The 17,666-nt window shown below is 45.3% G+C and overlaps 1 protein-coding gene across 6 annotated transcripts in view; it reads right to left on the bottom strand.

Annotated features, from left to right (window-relative positions):
- The window catches only part of SMOC1 (SPARC related modular calcium binding 1), a 159,816-nt gene that overhangs the window by 51,737 nt on the left and 90,413 nt on the right, over window positions 1-17,666 (bottom strand). For all 6 annotated transcript variants that reach the window (XM_037832421.1, XM_037832423.1, XM_037832422.1 and 3 more), the window contains exons 4-5: window positions 7,312-7,411; window positions 5,168-5,215 (exon numbers count right to left, since the gene is read on the bottom strand). In XM_037832421.1, the coding sequence (XP_037688349.1) occupies window positions 5,168-5,215; window positions 7,312-7,411 (148 nt within the window). The remainder of the gene's footprint in view (window positions 1-5,167; window positions 5,216-7,311; window positions 7,412-17,666) is intronic.

The following is a 17,666-nucleotide window of genomic DNA, read 5'->3' on the forward strand; positions in this document are numbered from 1 at the left end:
GGTTACTAATATCACGAGGGACTCAAAAGAATCTATGACCAGGAGGCTTCCCAGGTCTCTAGACCCCATTTCCTTCCCAATCCTTGGAGGTGGGGATGTAGCAGGGCTTCAGACTCTTAATCTAGTACTCTTCAGGCATAAACTTTTCTTCTGGGACCCTGCAACAGGGGCCAAGGTGGAGAGAGGGGTTGAGTAGATGGAGTCAAGCTGGGGAGCAGGAAACCGTGGGAAGGAGCGGAAGCATCAGGCATGCACGAGCCCTCAAACACCTCCTGGAATGCATCTCTGCAAAGCTGGCATGTTGACCCTCCAGGCTTGGTGGGGGTGGCTCACAGCAGCAGAGAGTGGTGGCAACATGGATGCAGAGAGCAAAAGATCTGCCTCTCGTGGGCCTGGAACTGCTTAGGCACAGTTCTCTTTCGGCAGCACAGAATCACAGTGAGAGTTTCTCCGGAAGGGAAAACCAATGTGAACAGAGGCCAAGACCATAAGGTCATCAGCTGCTGGCCTCCATTCAAATTCAGCACAGACTGGTAGGCAATCAGACCTTGCCATCCGACAGCAATGCTGAGATGAACTACTGATCCAGCCTCCCCCTCGGTGCTGGAGGAGGGAAAAAAAAGAGTAGCTGGGAAGAGGTTAAAGGCATGTGAGCAGGAGTGTTGCTCCATATGTGAAAGGTTCCATGACCACCATACCTCAGCCAGGCTTGGGGCAATTATTTCCTTCAGATACCCCATGAGAGCTGAGGCTGGAGGCCATACAGTCCCTTTCATCTGGGATGCCTGCCATCCATCACCCCTGCCCTGAGCACACTGCTCATCCCTGAATAAAAATGCTTCTTGATCCATTGCTTGAGTGACAATGTCTCTGAATTGGCACCAAGCTGTATACCAGGCACAGTGAGAGATTCTAGAAAGAGACATGGAAAGGGATCTTGGACAAATGAAGGAGACTCACTCTTTACTTGGAGTATATAGTGTGGAGAAGTCAGTGGGGATTAAAAAAGTCTCCTCAAATTAAAGATGAGCTGGGTTTTGAAAGGTCTGCCCTTCCCCAAGATTGGCTGGACAAATACAGAAACCCATGCAAAAAATTAAGCAGAGTTAGTTAATTTTCCCCCATACTTTTCATTTAACAGCTAATTCCCAAACCCTCTTACATGTAGGAATAAAAGCAAACTGGAGAACACTCCTGGTAACTCTTAACTTTCACCTGCCATTTACTGCAGAATCACCACAGGGCCCCTGAGGTCCTGGGCACCTGGAGAAAATAAGTTCACAGATAACTATCAAATCATTTCAGAAGCACTGTCCAGCTATCTCTCATTTAACCACACTCAGCCCTCCCATTACCCCAGTGGAGGCTGAGAACTTCCCTCCTGCACTTTACAAGCAAGGAAGCCCCCACCCTGCCCCTGACTTTGTGGTTTGTTATCCTGGAAGCTCCCCCAAATCATCCACAGCAATTAACATCAAGACCCCAAAAAGAGACAAATCCACAGGCCTTGGCACAGACAAGAAAAGCTGTCCAGAATAAGTTCATGATCTCTGAACACATTTTGCTTCCCAGCCACTTGCCTTCTGACTACATCAATTAACCCACAAAGTTCATCTCTATCTCTCAACTTCCACAGCCTTCAACTGTTGTAGCAGCAGACTGTCAGAGCTAATGGGGCTTCCTGGGGCCCTCTTCCTCTCTTCCTATTTTCCCCTGTAGCATCTATAAAACACACATAAGTGCATGTGTGAGACACACACACACACACCCCTCTTACATCTCTCTTCAGGGGCTAGGACCAAAGGGCAAGAAGGGGAGGGGGCAGCCAGGATGGGACTGCCCCAGATCAATGGATATTTGAAACTCAAACACATGGCCCTGGACCTACTTCGCACGTGTTAATTACCACATATGTGCCCATAAAGGAGTCTGTTAAACACAAGGGGCCCAAAGAACAGAGCGAGGAAAGGCCATTCCAAGGGATTAAGTAAATAGTCTGAAGTTTTGACCCTCCTCCCCTCCTGGAGCTCGTGCGTACGCCTGGGTAAGATAACAAGGCTGCCCTCCCTCCTCCCCCACGTCTTCCCTTGGGCCCCGCACCTGTGCACAAAGGAACCTCCATCCTGGGCCAAATGGCTGCGACCTGCTGCTGCCTTGGCTCTCTCCCTCCTCCATCCTCCTGCTGTCTCTCCAGCCTCCTCCCCCAGCCTCCTGTCTCTCTGTCTTTCTCCTCCTCTCCTTCAGAGGACTAATTCCTGGCTGGCAACCAGACTCTCCGGCGCACAATGCGCCTTTTCATTCCTTCCAGGCAAAAAGAACCGATCCCTCCCAGCTCTGTCAGTGGAGCACATTCAAAGAGGCAAGAGGGTAGGGAAAGAAAAGGCTGGGTCTAGTCCTGCCTCTGCTGCACCCCCTCCGCCCCCTCCACCAATGCACACACAGACTCTGGCCTCATCTCCTTTCTGGCCATACCCCTCCCCCTGCACCATAGGCCAGGCCCAGCATCTCTGTGGCAGATAGATGCCTTCTAGGAGACCCCACATTTGGGCACAAGCTCAGACAAGGGGCCTTTTGTGTCTTTCCCACCTGCTGCCCTCCTGAACGCATTCCATTCTTAAGTGGCAGCTGAAAGAGGAACCTCGGTGGGTCAGTACAGGATATTACGAATGCCCTCTTCGCACCCCATCCCCATTCAAACACCAGTTTCCTAGACAGGTGTGGCTTCAGGTGGTCCTTCCTACAGGTGGCCCGAGCCTGCTATTCATTGCGCTGCCCACAGCAGACAAAGAGAAGAAGAGGCAGCACCTAGCTTGATTCTCCAAAGGAAAGGCAAAGAGAGAGACTCTCAGGCAGAAGTCAATCTTCAGGGTAGAGAGCCCAAGCACCCCCCATGCCACCCCCCACGGCCTGTCCTGATGTTTGTACCAAAGATGAAGCCTCTGCAGAATCATCTGGGAGGGAGGAACTCATCCACAGTAGAGAAGAAAAGAGCTGGGAACCGACAATAATTGATCCCTCTAAGATGAGGCTTCAGATTCTATCCCCTGTTCCCTGCAACAGCCCTGGAGGAATCAGCTCCCCCTGCCCTCTTTTGGCTCTGGCAGCTGTCCTAGAGCCAAAAAGGAGCAAAGGCTGCTCACTCCTGTTTATTGTAAACTGGCTTATGCAACTCCCTCCCTCTGCCCAATTCCAGCTGGATCATTAAGAGCCTGGCATGACCACATATCTGTCTCTGGTTGCTATATACAGGGTACAGAGCCATATCAACCTGGAAATTATTTCTTTGTACAGTTTAAGAACCCACATCCTATGGATGGCCTTTCTTTTTGTGTATGGTTTATTTAGCATCTTGCACTCAGCTCCCTATGATGGGAAAAATCTAGGTGTTCAGTTTTGCATGATTTCTGATTTCTTTTTCACCACCAGGACCTCCTGCCCAGGAACAAAGGTGATGCTCCTGAAGACTTCAGTTGCAGCAAGAAAACCAAAGGCAGCTCCCTTTCCAACCCCAACAAATTGTATGTAGACAGGCACACTCCATTCACAGAGCCACTGATTTCAGATCCTAGCAGGAGTGACTTTTACACCACTCTCTCCACTTTCCCACCTGAGAGGAAACCACCAACATTCTTGGCTCCCTCTCCCTGGGAGAGGATCTGAAAAGGGACTTGCTCCCTTCTTTTCACCACTTACTCACTCCTGCCCGCAGGAAGAGGAGCACCCCATCTGGCCCATTGGTCCATGTTTTCTAGCGGGTGCTGGTATCACCATGCTCCACTCCCACATCTTCTTGGAGCACCTGCATTCAGGGGCAGCAGCTTTTCTGGACTTCCATCTCTTACGTTCAGGCATAGCAACTTTGCATCCTCTTCCCATCCTGGTGGACAAAGCACCTGGGACAGGATCCAGGGCCTCACCTTGGTCCCTGCATGTATGTAGGGCAAGGCTGTGAACTTCACGCTGACCCTCAGCTGGCTCAGCCCTCCATGTGGACCCTTATGAGCATGTAGTTTCCAAGGCCTAGACCCAGGCATGGCCTCCTGTCCACAGCTTACCCTAGAGCCTGCACCGGGGGTTCTAGAGTGCTTGAAAGGGGCTATAAAATTGATTTGTTTTCCATTCAACTACCAGCTCTCTGTGTTGACCTGGAGGTAAGTAGCAGTGAATCTCAGCCATCAAATTGTCTTCCACCCTGGAGATTATGATCAGCAAAAGCCAGGGGCCTACCCCTCATGTTGATTGGTCTGCCAAACAGCACTCATCAGATCCCACTACATAATTTATCAGGCCCTGTGCAAAATGAGAATGTGGGGCCCCTTATTCAAAACGTGGGGGAGAAGTGTCATTAAAGGTGCTAAAATAGAAAGTTTTTCCTTTCTTCTGTTGACACTCTCTCTTGATTTATCATGGCTTTTTAATTTGCTATTTAAAGTCATTCTAAGGAAAATTAAAATTTTGAGTTATAGAAGTTACGTTGTAGACATCACACTATCTGCGAATGGGGAGACAAGAAAAGGCAGCAGCTGTTCGTTTTATGCGCGTCTCCTCTGCTCATGCTCAAGCTCCATTGTCCCGTCGGACTTTACTTACAAAACACAAGTTCAAAGTTAAAATTACTAAGAATTTCAAGACAGCAACAGCAGAGCACTAAACCAAGTTCATGGCCCTTCTGAGGGCTGGGTGGGACCGCACAGCCGTGAATCTGGCCTCGCCTTAGAGAAGAGAGTCGGGATGGGCTGGAACATTTTTGAAGGAAAATCAGGGAGAAAAAAAAAGTGCTCAATGGGTTTCCAAAAACAAGTGGGCCAAGGGCAGACTTGGGCACCCTTACTTTCTTCATCCTTTTCCATTTAATGCTGTGTTACATTGGTAGTTGATTGGCTGAGCTTTCCAGGGATCCCAGATTTTCAAGGGCTCATACTTTAAAAGTCCCAATTAGCACTGGGTGCTGCACTCACTCACTCACCACCTTCAGAACCCTAGTGCTTGGTTTCCCACCATGGTATGGGCCTTCAGGGCTTCCGGGAGGAAACTCAGAATAAAAACAGTGAAGCCTTCCTTGGGCACGTTTAGCTTTCACCTCATGTTCCTTCTATCTTGTCTAAGAACTCCCACCTGGACTGGCTTTAGAAGCAAACATTTATATAAAGCATAAAACTCTACTCACCTTTCCTTCCTGAGTTACCCTGGCTCAGGGGCTTGTCTGTGACTGAACCTTGGGTGAGAGGGTAAATAAAAACATACACATTCAGAATGCACTGTGGTTGGTTTCTTTCAAAGAGTTAGCAAAGCCTGAGGTTCTGAGCATATGGTTCTGTATACAAGCATTGTATACACATCGAGGGACATTATAAACAAAGTTAGCACATGCATATATGTCAAAGGGGGTTTGTTTAACATCAATGTCACTCATATCCCAGCACTGTTGCAATGATCCATGATTTCCAGGTTCCCTGGAAATGGTCTTGACCAGATAGATTTTTATAAAATTCCACATCCATGAAACTTTCTCATTGAATATTCCAATAACTGCCCTTCACCTCCACTCTCCCATCACCCCCACTTCCCACCAACTCTATGTTCTGAGCCATGTCCCAGTCAGCAGGGCCAACTGAAAAGAAACTCCCTCTTAATGCTATGATTGACATGCCTTGCTGGTTAGGGCAGGAAATCGGCAATTTTCCATCTGCATTAAGTAGAAAACCATTGGCCCTGTTGTACTGAACGGGCCAAAATTGTCTGAGGCATGGAAATAATTTTCTAGACACAGTCTGTTCCTTGAGGAGTGGGTATCAGGGGCGTGTGGCCAAAGGCTTCGTCCTGCACACGCTGCAGCATCTGCATTTTCCATGATGGCCGACCCCAACGTGCTGAGCAGAGCACCCACGGAAGGCCATCTGCGCAGCTCCATCCCCAGAGGAAACAATCCTTCTTTTCCACATTCATCTCTCAACCCTTTTCCATAAACTAGTTTTGTGAGAATTCAATTATGTTACAAGTATGACTTGTTTCTAGTGCATTTGTTTGCTTTAAATGAAACTTTCCAGGTCATTTGTACGGAGGGATAATTCCTCCCCTTAACCCACCCCAGCCCCAATTAAGGTTTCCAGTTTCCTTGTAAACCACAAATAAAGTAAACTTTCCTATTTGGCCTGCAAATCTTGATTTCCTAATGTAGATACTTACTGCCCTTTCCACTTACTTTTATAGAGCAGAGCCAGTAGAAAAATGAATAAATTTTGTAAAAAAAGAAAGAAAAGAAAAGAAAAAAGTTAGGAGAGCAGAAATGCAAGCCTTTGGAATCTCCCATACATTTTAGCAAAGTTTAGCACTTTGCTTGCACTTACAAACTAAAAATAAGTAAATAAAGTAAGATGTATACAGATATGCAGAAACATGAAGCCATTGGGTGAGAAAGTCTTTTCTGAGTGAGGGTTCAGCCACATAGTAAATTAAAGGAGTGACTTGCGTCTTTTATTGTCTGCATGGAAATGGAAAGTGTGGGGCTTTTGTAAATTGAAAATAATCCATAATCCCATAAAATTGACCAAAGAGGGAGTTTTTGCTTCACAGCTATAGAATGTTTGTAAATAAAATAAATTTTGAAAAATTACCCAAGAGCAAATTTTCTCTATGTTTATAAGGTTGAGAAGAGAAAATACTTAATTTTTGTTATAGACCAACCCCATGATCACTATAGAGCAGTGGTTCCCTAACTTCTCTAATCACTGGAACCACCTGAGAAGCTTTATAAAAAGAGGACACCAGGTCTCACTCTAGGCCTACAGGGATCATATGTAGGGAGGAACCTCAACATTTGGATTCTTTTTAATCCCCGAATACTGCTGATGATCAGTCAGATTTAAAGCCCATTTTTATAAAAGATTTCCATTCTGCTACATCACACTGTTCAGGAATGGCAAGTATGTGACACACAGGCCACCACTCTCCTCTTCTGTGCCCAGGACAGACATCACTAATCGATCACGGTCTTTGAGGTTGAACTCAGATGCGGTCTCAAAATCCATCTCAATAAAGCACTCCAAAGACAACTGGCAGAGCACATAACTAAAAACCTACATACCATCCCTGCTTTAGGGGCTGCAGCTAGTGCAACCTTGAAATAAATAAATATGCATGGGCACATCCTGAACCTCATTACCCAGCCTGCTACAGAGAGGAATCTTCTCTGGCCTGGAAGAGGGTTCATAACCCCCACCAACCTTCCAAGGTTCTCTCACAAAATGCAGGAGACCAGCCAAGGGGTCTCTCTCCAACCCTTTTCATTCTTCCCACCCCTCCCTACAGTACCTGAACATACAGGAGTTTTATTCTGCACAGAAGAGCCACTGATGGGTTTCCCATCTGGGGTGACACACCAGCAGTACCCCGTGTAAGTGTGGCACTGCACCTGTTCAAGGAAGTGGGAAGGGGAAGAGAATCATAAACATTGGTCACAATATTTCAAGAGTCATCTCATACCCCTTTCAAACAAAGGGCTCTCAGCCAGCATGGCTCCACAGCATCCACTGTGGGTGGGCCAGGCAGTCAACAGCATTTATTACGTGTTTGTCCACAACCACAGCAAGTTACCTACTTCTTCTTAATATTTATAGCAACCTGAGATCCATCCACCAATACCAGCACGTTTTTCCCCAAGCACTGGCATACATGCTCATCCAGCTGTAAAAACTTATGATCACTGAACTTACTTGTAGGCTGATATGACCCTTCCACCCAAGAAGTATAACATCATCAATGACATTTTTTTAACAAGTAGAGAAAAGAGGCAAGCTTTCCTTCTATTGCTGGTTGATCCCAGTATCCATTCATACAGCCAACCTGCCTATCGACCCCATGGCTCTCCAAGATAGGGTTAGGCAAGAGCAAGGTCACTTGTGCCTACAGGTTCAATTTCCAGATGCCCTGCCGCACTACTGTGTGATCTTTCTCAAGCCACTCCCTCCATAACCAGATCCACCACGTCTAGGGACACTAAATGAAAACAAGGCTTTTTTTGCAACAGAGTAACTCTTCTTTCATCTTCCACTAGCTATTACCCTACCTATCTCCTCCCACTCCACCCCACCATCCTCTTCCCATCTGCCTTCTACACTGTGGCTGCTGGAGTTCCTAAACGCAACTGAGGGCATTACTTACATGCTTAAAACTCCAGTGATCCCCCTTCGGACTCAGGATGTTGCTTAAACTCATGTGCGTGGCACACAAGGCCATCCGAAGTCTGCCTCCTGTCTATCCCAACTGTTCCCAGCTCTCATCCCACAGCCTCATCTATATCCCATGTCACCAGCCACACCCTCCTCTCCAGCCATAATGAGCCATTTAAAGTTCCCGAATGCACCCTAGTTTCTCATGATTCTGGACCTCTGTTTGCTCCTACTATTCAATTTGGCTGAAATACCATTCCATTTGTTATGTTTGAGTCCCAACCCCTGGAACCTCAGAAGGGGACCTTCTTTGGAAATAGGGTCATTGCAGATATAATTAGTTAAGATGAGGTCATACTGGAGTTGGTGAGAACTTAATCCAATATGACTGGTGTTCTTATAAGAAGAGGAGAAGAGTCACAGAGAGAGGCACACAGATCATGTAAGGATGGAGGTAGACTTTGGAGTGACACCTCTACAAGCCATGGACACCAAGGATTGCTGGCTACCACCAGAAACTAGGAAGAGGCAAGGGAGCATCCTTCCTTAGCACCACCGTAGAGAGCATAGTGATATTAACACCTTGATTTCAGACTTCTAGGCTCCAGAACTGTGAGAGAATACATTTTTGTTGTTTTAAGCCACCAAGTATGTGATAATTTGTTACAGCAGCGCTAAGAAACTAATATACCACTCCTACTCCCTTTGTATTTATAATCTTTCATGATATACTTTTTCCTCAAAGCAATTCTAGCCTCCCCTGCCTCACATCCCCCCTTCCTCTGATCCTCCAAATATCCTGTGTTCCCCAAATTCAGAGCCTTTGGAAGAGTGAGCTATCACTGTTAGTGTTTCTAGTCCATCTCCCCCACCTCTAGACTGTGATCTCCCTAAGGCAAGGACTACACACTGGCTATTTCTGCATTCCCAACATTTAACATAATGCCTGACATTTATTATAGATGATTGATGGGTTGGATAAATGTATTAATTATCATAGATCCTCAATTCTTGGTATCCATCAATTCTAAACAGCAACATCAATTTTAATAGCCCCACCACATTAAATGTAGGCCTTAGTTACAAGATGCCAATTAAAAAGATATTAAAGTGTGAAAAAAATGTGCCTCTTGGAATGAAAAGCCCATTGGAATACAGCATAGACAGTAATAGCATACAAATAGAGTAGTGGTATAGAAGGGGTACATAGTTAAAATAGAACTCTATCAGCCTGAGTGGAATCCAGAAGTTATCAGTAAGGCAGAAAAGCTACAGAAAGGCTTTTGCTCTTTGGGGATACCAAACACCATAGTTTTCCCCAAACTAGGAAACCAAGTAGTTTCCCTATGAAACCACCCACAGAAATCAGGATAAGAACAAGATGGAGGGCATTTCGTTTTTACCAAATTGATGACTGTGGTGTAAATGAGGCATTACCGACTGTTTATGCAAGGAAACTATATTAATTCTAAGACAGTACCTTTACCCCAGTGCCATATTCCACTCCCTCCTCACCTCACGGAGAAAATTTATAAACCCCATGGCCATGGTTGCCACTCCAGCTGCTCACCCAAGAAAAATATCTCAGGTATACTTCCATGGCACTTAATGGAATGGATGGCTTCATAGATGAAAAGTAGAGAAGACCAAGGCTCTGGGAAAGGGAAAGTTGGAAACACATGGCTCAGCCAGGAACAGAACACAATTCTTCCGGCCCCAAGTCCAGATTCAGAGTCTAATACCAAACAGCAGCTTCAAAGAAACTGAACCCAGGGCCCCAGGGACCTGGAAGGTTGGGTGATTGCTACCTTCTGAGGAAGACTCGTGGTAGAACAGAAAGCAAGCCAGGCAGACCTGGGTTTGAATCTCACTCTCCAACCAGTTACAAACTAGGATCTTTGAGCCCTGTTATGGATTGAATTGTGCCCCCCCCCCAAAAAAAAGATACTCAAATCCTAACCCCTGGTCCTGTAAATGTGACCTTATTTAGAAATGAGGATCATTTCTGATGGGATTAGTTAAAATGAAGTCACAGTGGAGTGACAAGGGCTCTTAATCCAATATGATTTATAAGGGGAGAAGAGACACAGACAAACACAGGGGAAAATGTCAAGTGTCAACTGAGGCAGAGATTGAAGCCCACAAATTGGGGGCAAACCATCAGAAGCCAGGAAGAGACAATGAAGAATTCTCCCCTAAAGATTTTCAGTTCAGTGTCTGGCATGGAGTGAAGGCTGCATCCATGGGGACTGCTGGGATGACTGCTCTCAGCCGTGCAAGAAACACCTGGCACGCTACCGCCTCACCCCCTCTAGTGGACTCCAGAGGCTTGAGTGGGAAACTCTGCTGGAAACTTGGAGTTGACCCCTCTGGATTCTATCAGCGCTGCAGGGAACAGTTTCTAGAGATGATTCCTCGCCAGTGGCTGGCATTCTAACTGGGCCTGGCTGGCTGCTTTCGCCTCCTCGGCCAGTAATCACCTCTGGGGAAACCTGTCCCAGGGGCTGGGCGGCTGCGCTGACTCACTCTCAGGCACCTTGGCTGGCGCCCATGGCCAAGGTGCGTGTCCCTCCCTACGAGGACTGTGCCCACCAAGCCCAGAGCCCGAAGCCATGCCTGTGTCACAGAGCTGCTCTGCTGCAGCCTGGTGTCAAGGTCAAGGTCAAGCTGGCCCTGGAAAACAGGCTGAGTCCCAGCAAAGGCTACTGGGGACAGAACTAAATGCATGAGCAAGAGGCCAAGCCCAAAGCTCTGTTTCAGGGGATATGATCTGATCTCTGGGCTCAGCCTATCCCAAAGGCCGCATTCTCACTGAGTGCACCCATCCTATCCCTGCGGGCACCTGCTTCCCAGCCCCCAGCCAGGCCCACAGGCCCAAACACAGTTTCTTTCTCCCCAGGGCCCTCAGCATTTTCTTCAGTCCAGGCTCCAAGGAATAGATTCAGAGTACAAAATCCTGGAGCTGAGGGTGCTCCCGATCCTTTAAAACTGAAATGGAAAGATGAATTGTTTGCCATGTTCTTTGAGACCTGGGGAACAGCAATGGACACGCCCACCCCCCAGGTACGCTGTGTGGGCAGAGGGGGTGGGGGTGGGGGTGCAGGGATGGAGCAGCTGTAAGCAAAGAAGGTGCAGAAGACCCAAGGAAGGTCTCAGATTACAGGGGCTCTGTGGGAAGTAGCCAAACAAAATCAATTACCTTTGCTGAAGGAGCCCCAGATCAATGAGCCCTTGATGCTAAATTGAGAGGTTGTTTCTAAGTTGTCTTGAGGAGTTTTCAAGATGTCTACTTGCAGAATAAGAAGTTACATCAGGACATAAAGTAGCAGTCGTGGAGTCAGACTGTAACCCATTTTCCCTAACTCCCTGGCTCCACCATTTAACTCTTAACCAAACCAAGCCTCAGACCTTCTGCATCTATTTCTAAAGGGGAGATAACAATACCTACCTCATTCGGTTTGGGGGAGGGTTAAATTAGATAATGTAAATTAAGAACTGACCTCGCATGGTTAAGTGCTTAATGTTAGCCATTTATTTTTATTATCATTGTGCTGATTTTAGAAATGATGTGTATACTCAAAAAGGGCAGAGCCAGACTTCTTTGATAGGGACCAAAGAACATCCTATTCAGCCACCCTTAAGAGGATGGGCAGTCCAAAATCAGTGAAAAGTTTGAAAATGTTTGAGTGGAGAAAGGGGAAGTTTGGTTTTGTTTGTTTGTTTGTTGTTTTTTCTAAAAGAAACCATTCTATTACTCTCAGAGCAGAGTAGTAAGGCTTCTTGCAGAAAAGCAATCAGGATTCAATTCTACACAATTAATGGTTTATATATACGTGATCAAGATTTAAATCTGACCTCGTTTAGCTTCCTCCCTTACAAATGTATTTGTTCTTTTAAATTAACAAGTAATCCCACTTGTTTCTCCAAAAGCCTCAAGTTAATCAACTCCTGGACAGTCTGTAAGAAAATACAGGATAAGATGAATTAACAAGGCAATTGGCCATTTCTAGTATCTTTGTGGGCAGTTCAGGGTTGTTCTGGCCCCAAAGGTACAGATGCAAACCAAAGTATCAACTGATGGGTCTTCCTTAAGAAACAGAAAAATGTTTGTACACATCAAGAACCAACTTACAGGAGGTTACTCTGCTTATACTGTATTTATACAGTTTGAATATAACTGTTATTCCTAAAGGTACTTGAAGACAATGCATTTTTAGGTAAGTAAAACTCATCTCTGACTAATACACTTTAATATCCTTGGCAAGAAGCCCTTTGCATAAACAGCCCAGTGTATATTTCAGGTCAATGTCAGTCCAAAGTAAGACAAATTTGAAATTATTTTGCACTGTTAATCTGCAACATTAGCTCAACTCCCAAACACCTGGAAGAATGCAGGAAGGTAGCACTTCCAACATACGCAGTTGACTGACCAACGAGCAGAGAAAATGCCAGCTCCCAGGAGAAAACAGAGGAGCAAGTGAACAAAAGGAAGACACCATGAAAAACAGAGGAGACAAGAAGTCTATGTAGATAGACAATCATCACCCCAGGGTGCCATGCCCACAATGGAGACCACCACCTTATTCTTTAACAATAGCCTTTCAATCACCTTCCACGATCAATGTATCATCTCACTGGAGCCTCCAAATCACCCTGGGTGCAAGTCATTTACAGGAGAAGCACAGAGAGCATAGGTTATTCCTTCAAAATGGCCTGCTAGTCAAAAACAGCACAGTAATTAGAATCCCCATAGCCAAGCTCTCACAAAATTACAGAACTGCCAGGGCTGGGAAAAAACCTTAGAGATCACCCGTCTAACCCAAACATTTTACAAAACAGCAAACTGAGGCAAGAGGCAGAGAATGGCATGGCGCATGGTTCCCAGTACCTAGTTCTGGTAGATGGAAATCCCCATGGACCTAGAAGGGAGAAGGAGAAAGGATGTGGTCACAAGCACTGGTGTCCAAGGGAACTGGCTGGGTCTCTTTTTGCCTTGTAATTCTCTGGCAAATGGAGCTCTTTTGGGGGTCTGTGGAGGGGGGGCGGGGATATTCTACTCAAGGAAGCGGCTGGAAAAGAGTCTTTTGATCCACTTTGAGCAAGAGGCCACTCCTGGTATATGGGTGCAGAGCATGGCAACCCCACCATGCCTCCGAGCTGGCTGCTCTCCAAGGCAGTTCTTCAGGGGCTCCTCTGATAGGAGTCAGACCTCCATCTCCCAGAGAAGCTTCTTTGCTGCCAGACTTCTGCTCTCCTTCCCACCAGGTGCCCCTTGCCTCCCTGGCAAACCAGTAACAAAACCAGTCTCCCCGTCTGTGCCCACCTCCTTCTCTCCACTCCGTGAAGTTGCTGTTCTCGCCACCTTGACTTCTGCCACTTTAATATCATGATGAATGCAGTTGGTGTTCTGTGGGGTGTGAATAGGGATTATTGGGGAAGGGGTGCCTCTGGCCAATAACTTTGAAATATTTCGTTAAATAAAGTTAAAAGATCTCTTTACTGCAGAACTTCTCAGAGCCTTAAATCCATGAATGACTTAGCTCTAAGAGGAAGACATCCTTTACAACAGTTCCTAAACTTATTTAACTGTGGGGCCCTTGCCCTAATTTTTGTGTTGGGAGCATCTCTTGCTACTTAGTGTTTTCTGAAACAGGCTTTGAAAAGAAAGTATAATGGACTACAGTGTCTTGTTCTCTCTTTACTTTCCCTAGTCCTACTTTCTTACAATGCAGGCTCTCCGTTCACTATGCTTGAAAGAAGTTCACAGTAATCCCTTCTACCCTTTTTTAAATGCTTTCTCAAGCTACATATTTTCTAAGAAGTCTATCATGATCAACCTCAGACCTTCAATGACCTGTGAGATCCATCCCCTCCCAGGTTCAGTACCTTCTCACCCCATGGCTTAATTTTCCTCCATCTATTTCTCTGTTCCTCTTTAATAACAGAAAATGTGAACCATATGCAAAGGGACAGGCCTGATTTAATATTCTTAGTAGCAACTACCAAACTCATAATGAAGTGACTGTGATCATGCACATGAACATTTCCTAGTGGGAAAAAGTTGAACTAAAAGCAGAAGGCCCATGGATATTTTTTTAACTCTCTTTGGTGGTGGGAGTATGAGACCTTGTTGTTGTTTTTCTAATCTTCCAGTTGCTCCAAATCAGTTAGCAAGTTCTTTGGATTAAGCTAATTCATATTGAAAGTTTAATGATCTTGTCATTCGTCCTACTGGTGATTTTGTTTCAGGGAATGTTTTAGTTTCCTTGTTGCTAACGTAAATGCCATGCAATGGGTAGGTTTAAACAACAGAATTTATTGCCTCATGGTGTTGAGGTTGAGAGAAGCCCAAAATCAAGGCACCATCAAGGTGATGTTGCTCCCAAAAGATTGTGGCATTCTGGGGTTGGCCGCTGGTGATCCTTGGTCCTTGGCAAGGCACATGGCAGCATCTTCTTTCTCTTCTAGGTTCCATTGACTTCCAGCTTCTGGCTGCTCCCTGTGGCTTTCTTTCCGTGTGTCTGAAATTTATCCTGCTTATAAAGGACTCCAGTAATGGGATTAAGATCCATCCTCATTCAGCTTGGCCACACCTCAACTGAAGTAACCTCATCAAAAGGTCCTACCTATGCTGAGTTCACACCCACAAGGAATCAGTTAAGATTATTGTGATGGTTTAAAGTTGCATATACCCCAGAAAAAACATGTTCTTAAATTTAATCGATTCCTGTGGGAGAGGACCTATTATAAGTAGGACTTTTTGACAAGGCTACACCAGTTAAGGTTTGACCCACCTCATTCAAGATGGGTCTTAATCCTCTTACTGGAGTCCTTTATAAAAGGAATGAATACAGAGAGAGAGAAAGCCACTGACGCAAAAAGCTGAAATCAACAAAAACGAAACCTGGAAGAAAAGGGAGAAACCAGCACATGCCACCATCTGGCTCGCCATGTGGCAGCTGGTCTTCAGGAAGAAAGCATCGCCTTGAGGATGACTTGCTTTGGACATTTTTCTCATTCTCAAAAATGTAAGCTAATAAGTTCCCTTTGTTTAAGCCAACCCATTTCATGGTATCTGCTTTAAGCAGCCTAGAAAACTAAAACAATGAAGAACATGTTTTTCTGAGGTACCTAGCTCCCAGCCACCACAGGGCAGCATTTTGAGCCATCCCATTTTCCTTTGGCTGCATTCCATACAGGACCTCTGAAAAACTGAGTCTCTAGGCCACTTGAGGTTGCCACTTATTCCTCGGAATATCGCTCTCCATCAGAAGCTGCAGGAAAACATTATTTGCTGGGCTTCAACAATGTTTCTCAAACTTGAGTGTGCATCAGACTCACCTGAAGAACTTGTTAAAACAGATTTGGGGGCCCCATCTGCAGAGTTTCTGGATTCACTGGGTCTGAAGAATTTGCATTTCTGACAAGTTCTCAGGTGATGCTGCTGGTCTGGGAACCACATTTTGAGAACCACTGTTTTAAAGGAAACGTCCCACTCTACCCTTTCTGGAATTTATCATGAATTACTCAAGAAACAAGTACTTTTCTGTCTGGGAATTTGTGACCACATTTCTTTCCAAAGTTTTTTTATTCTAGTTGTTTTGAACATGTGGTCTTTTAATTTATGAATCTATTGGTTCAGCATTAAATCTTCTGGGTGATTTCACACATGGAAAAGAGTTGCACTGCAGTGAGAAGGGGGGAAGAAGGAAGGGATGGTGTAATCCTTTGAGTCTATCTAGCATGAGCTGTTTTTAAGTTGGTTTCGAAAAGGTTATCCCACAAGATGTCCCTCATCTCTGGTCAGGTTTGGCCAAGAAGCACCAAGATGTAGAAGGAAAAACATGACTTTCAAGTAAAAAAAGATATGGCTTTAAATACCATTTTCACCACTAGCTGTGTGACTTTGGCAAAGTTACTTGACCTCTCTAAGCTGATTCAGGAAATAGGACTAATGGCTCCCAACTTGAAGATTATTGAGAAAGCAAAATGAGACGTGATATGTAAAGCATCTAAAACAGTGTCCAGTATAGAGTATGGGCTCAGCACTAGCTAATTTCATCCTCTTCTCCTCTTTTGCGAGGAAGATGTAGGCCATAGCTTCAAAATGCTGCTATTCTTGTTGGCTGTAGACATTGGATCCTGCTCTATGCCAGATCTAGGGAGGACTGCTTGATGGGGAATGAGGGATTGGTCCTTTAAGGGTATTTGCCTCATCTTCCAGAATTGAATGGAGAGGATGCCAGGGAGGAAGATAATCCTTCAATTTCAAGTCCTCCTAAATATAGAAGTCTTTGTTGACTATGTTTTTCAATGAGTTGATGATGTGACGTGGCTGCCACATGACATTAGTTAGAAGTGGTGAACATCTCATTCTTCCCTGGGCTGCTCTAACCACATCTGAAATATTGTGCCCAGTTTGGGGAAAGACACTTTATAAAGGGGCCTTAGCAAGTTGGATTCAGAGGAAAGAAGCCAGGATGATAGAGACACATACATCGCTACGACATGGGAGTGAGGAAGAGAACTAAGGATTTTTGCCAGGGCACAAAGAATATTTGATGGCTAAAAGAAAGGATTTTGCAAGGACATAATGGTGTCTATCTTCAAATTTTTCTGTGGAAAGTGGGATTTCCATGGATTCTGTGAGCCCCATAGACAGAACCGGAGTCAACTGTTGGAAATTATAGGGAGACAGCTTTCAAGTCCATATAAAGAAGGACTTTCCAATTAAATAGTCCCAAAATGCATTATATATGTTGTCACTGGCAAGAGTAAGCTTCCTGTCTTTAGTGGCAATCAAACAGAAGGTGGATGACTACTTGGGGAGAGACTATAGGTGGAGCCTGAGCACTGGATTGGGGTGGGGTAGAGAGAGGAAGGAGGAGATGGACTGAAGTCCCCTTTCACCCCAAGGTCTGTGATTCTACAACCCCATTCTAAGATGAAAATTTATAAACTAGTACCTAATTATCAGTGTCAAAACCACTATTCCAGGTATATGATGAAGAACATTTCTTATATTTTCCAAAAAGTTTGAAAGCCCCCCATCCACAAAGCTATTTTTTAAACTTGAGGGTTAGGGCTTCTGTGGCCCAGCCAGAGGCCAAAGGAACTATACTGTCTTGCCCCCTGCCCCTCTGTTTGGTATGAAATTATTTTTGCATTTAAGGAGTGCTCAATAAGAAAGTCCCTCTTCTCTAGGAGTTTTGTTCAGATCAGAAGAGTAAAAATCAGGCTGGTGGTAGGACAGTGGGGCCTACAGGAATGCTAGCTCTTCCCTGCTTCCTATATCTCATTTTACTTTTAATTAAACTTTTCTGTCTCCATACCTCCCTCCTGTGTTCCTGTTGCCTTTCTCCACTTTGACACCGAAAAAACATATATGCTCTCTTTAATTTTGCAGAAGTTTAGGTGATCCAACTACGGGGCTTTAATCATCCCCTGGCATGTTATATGCACCCCAGAGTGGAGTCGCGATAGTCCTAAATCTAGAAG

The sequence above is a fragment of the Choloepus didactylus genome, chromosome 4 (genome assembly GCF_015220235.1).
Source record: "Choloepus didactylus isolate mChoDid1 chromosome 4, mChoDid1.pri, whole genome shotgun sequence".
Taxonomy (NCBI): Eukaryota; Metazoa; Chordata; class Mammalia; order Pilosa; family Megalonychidae; genus Choloepus; species Choloepus didactylus.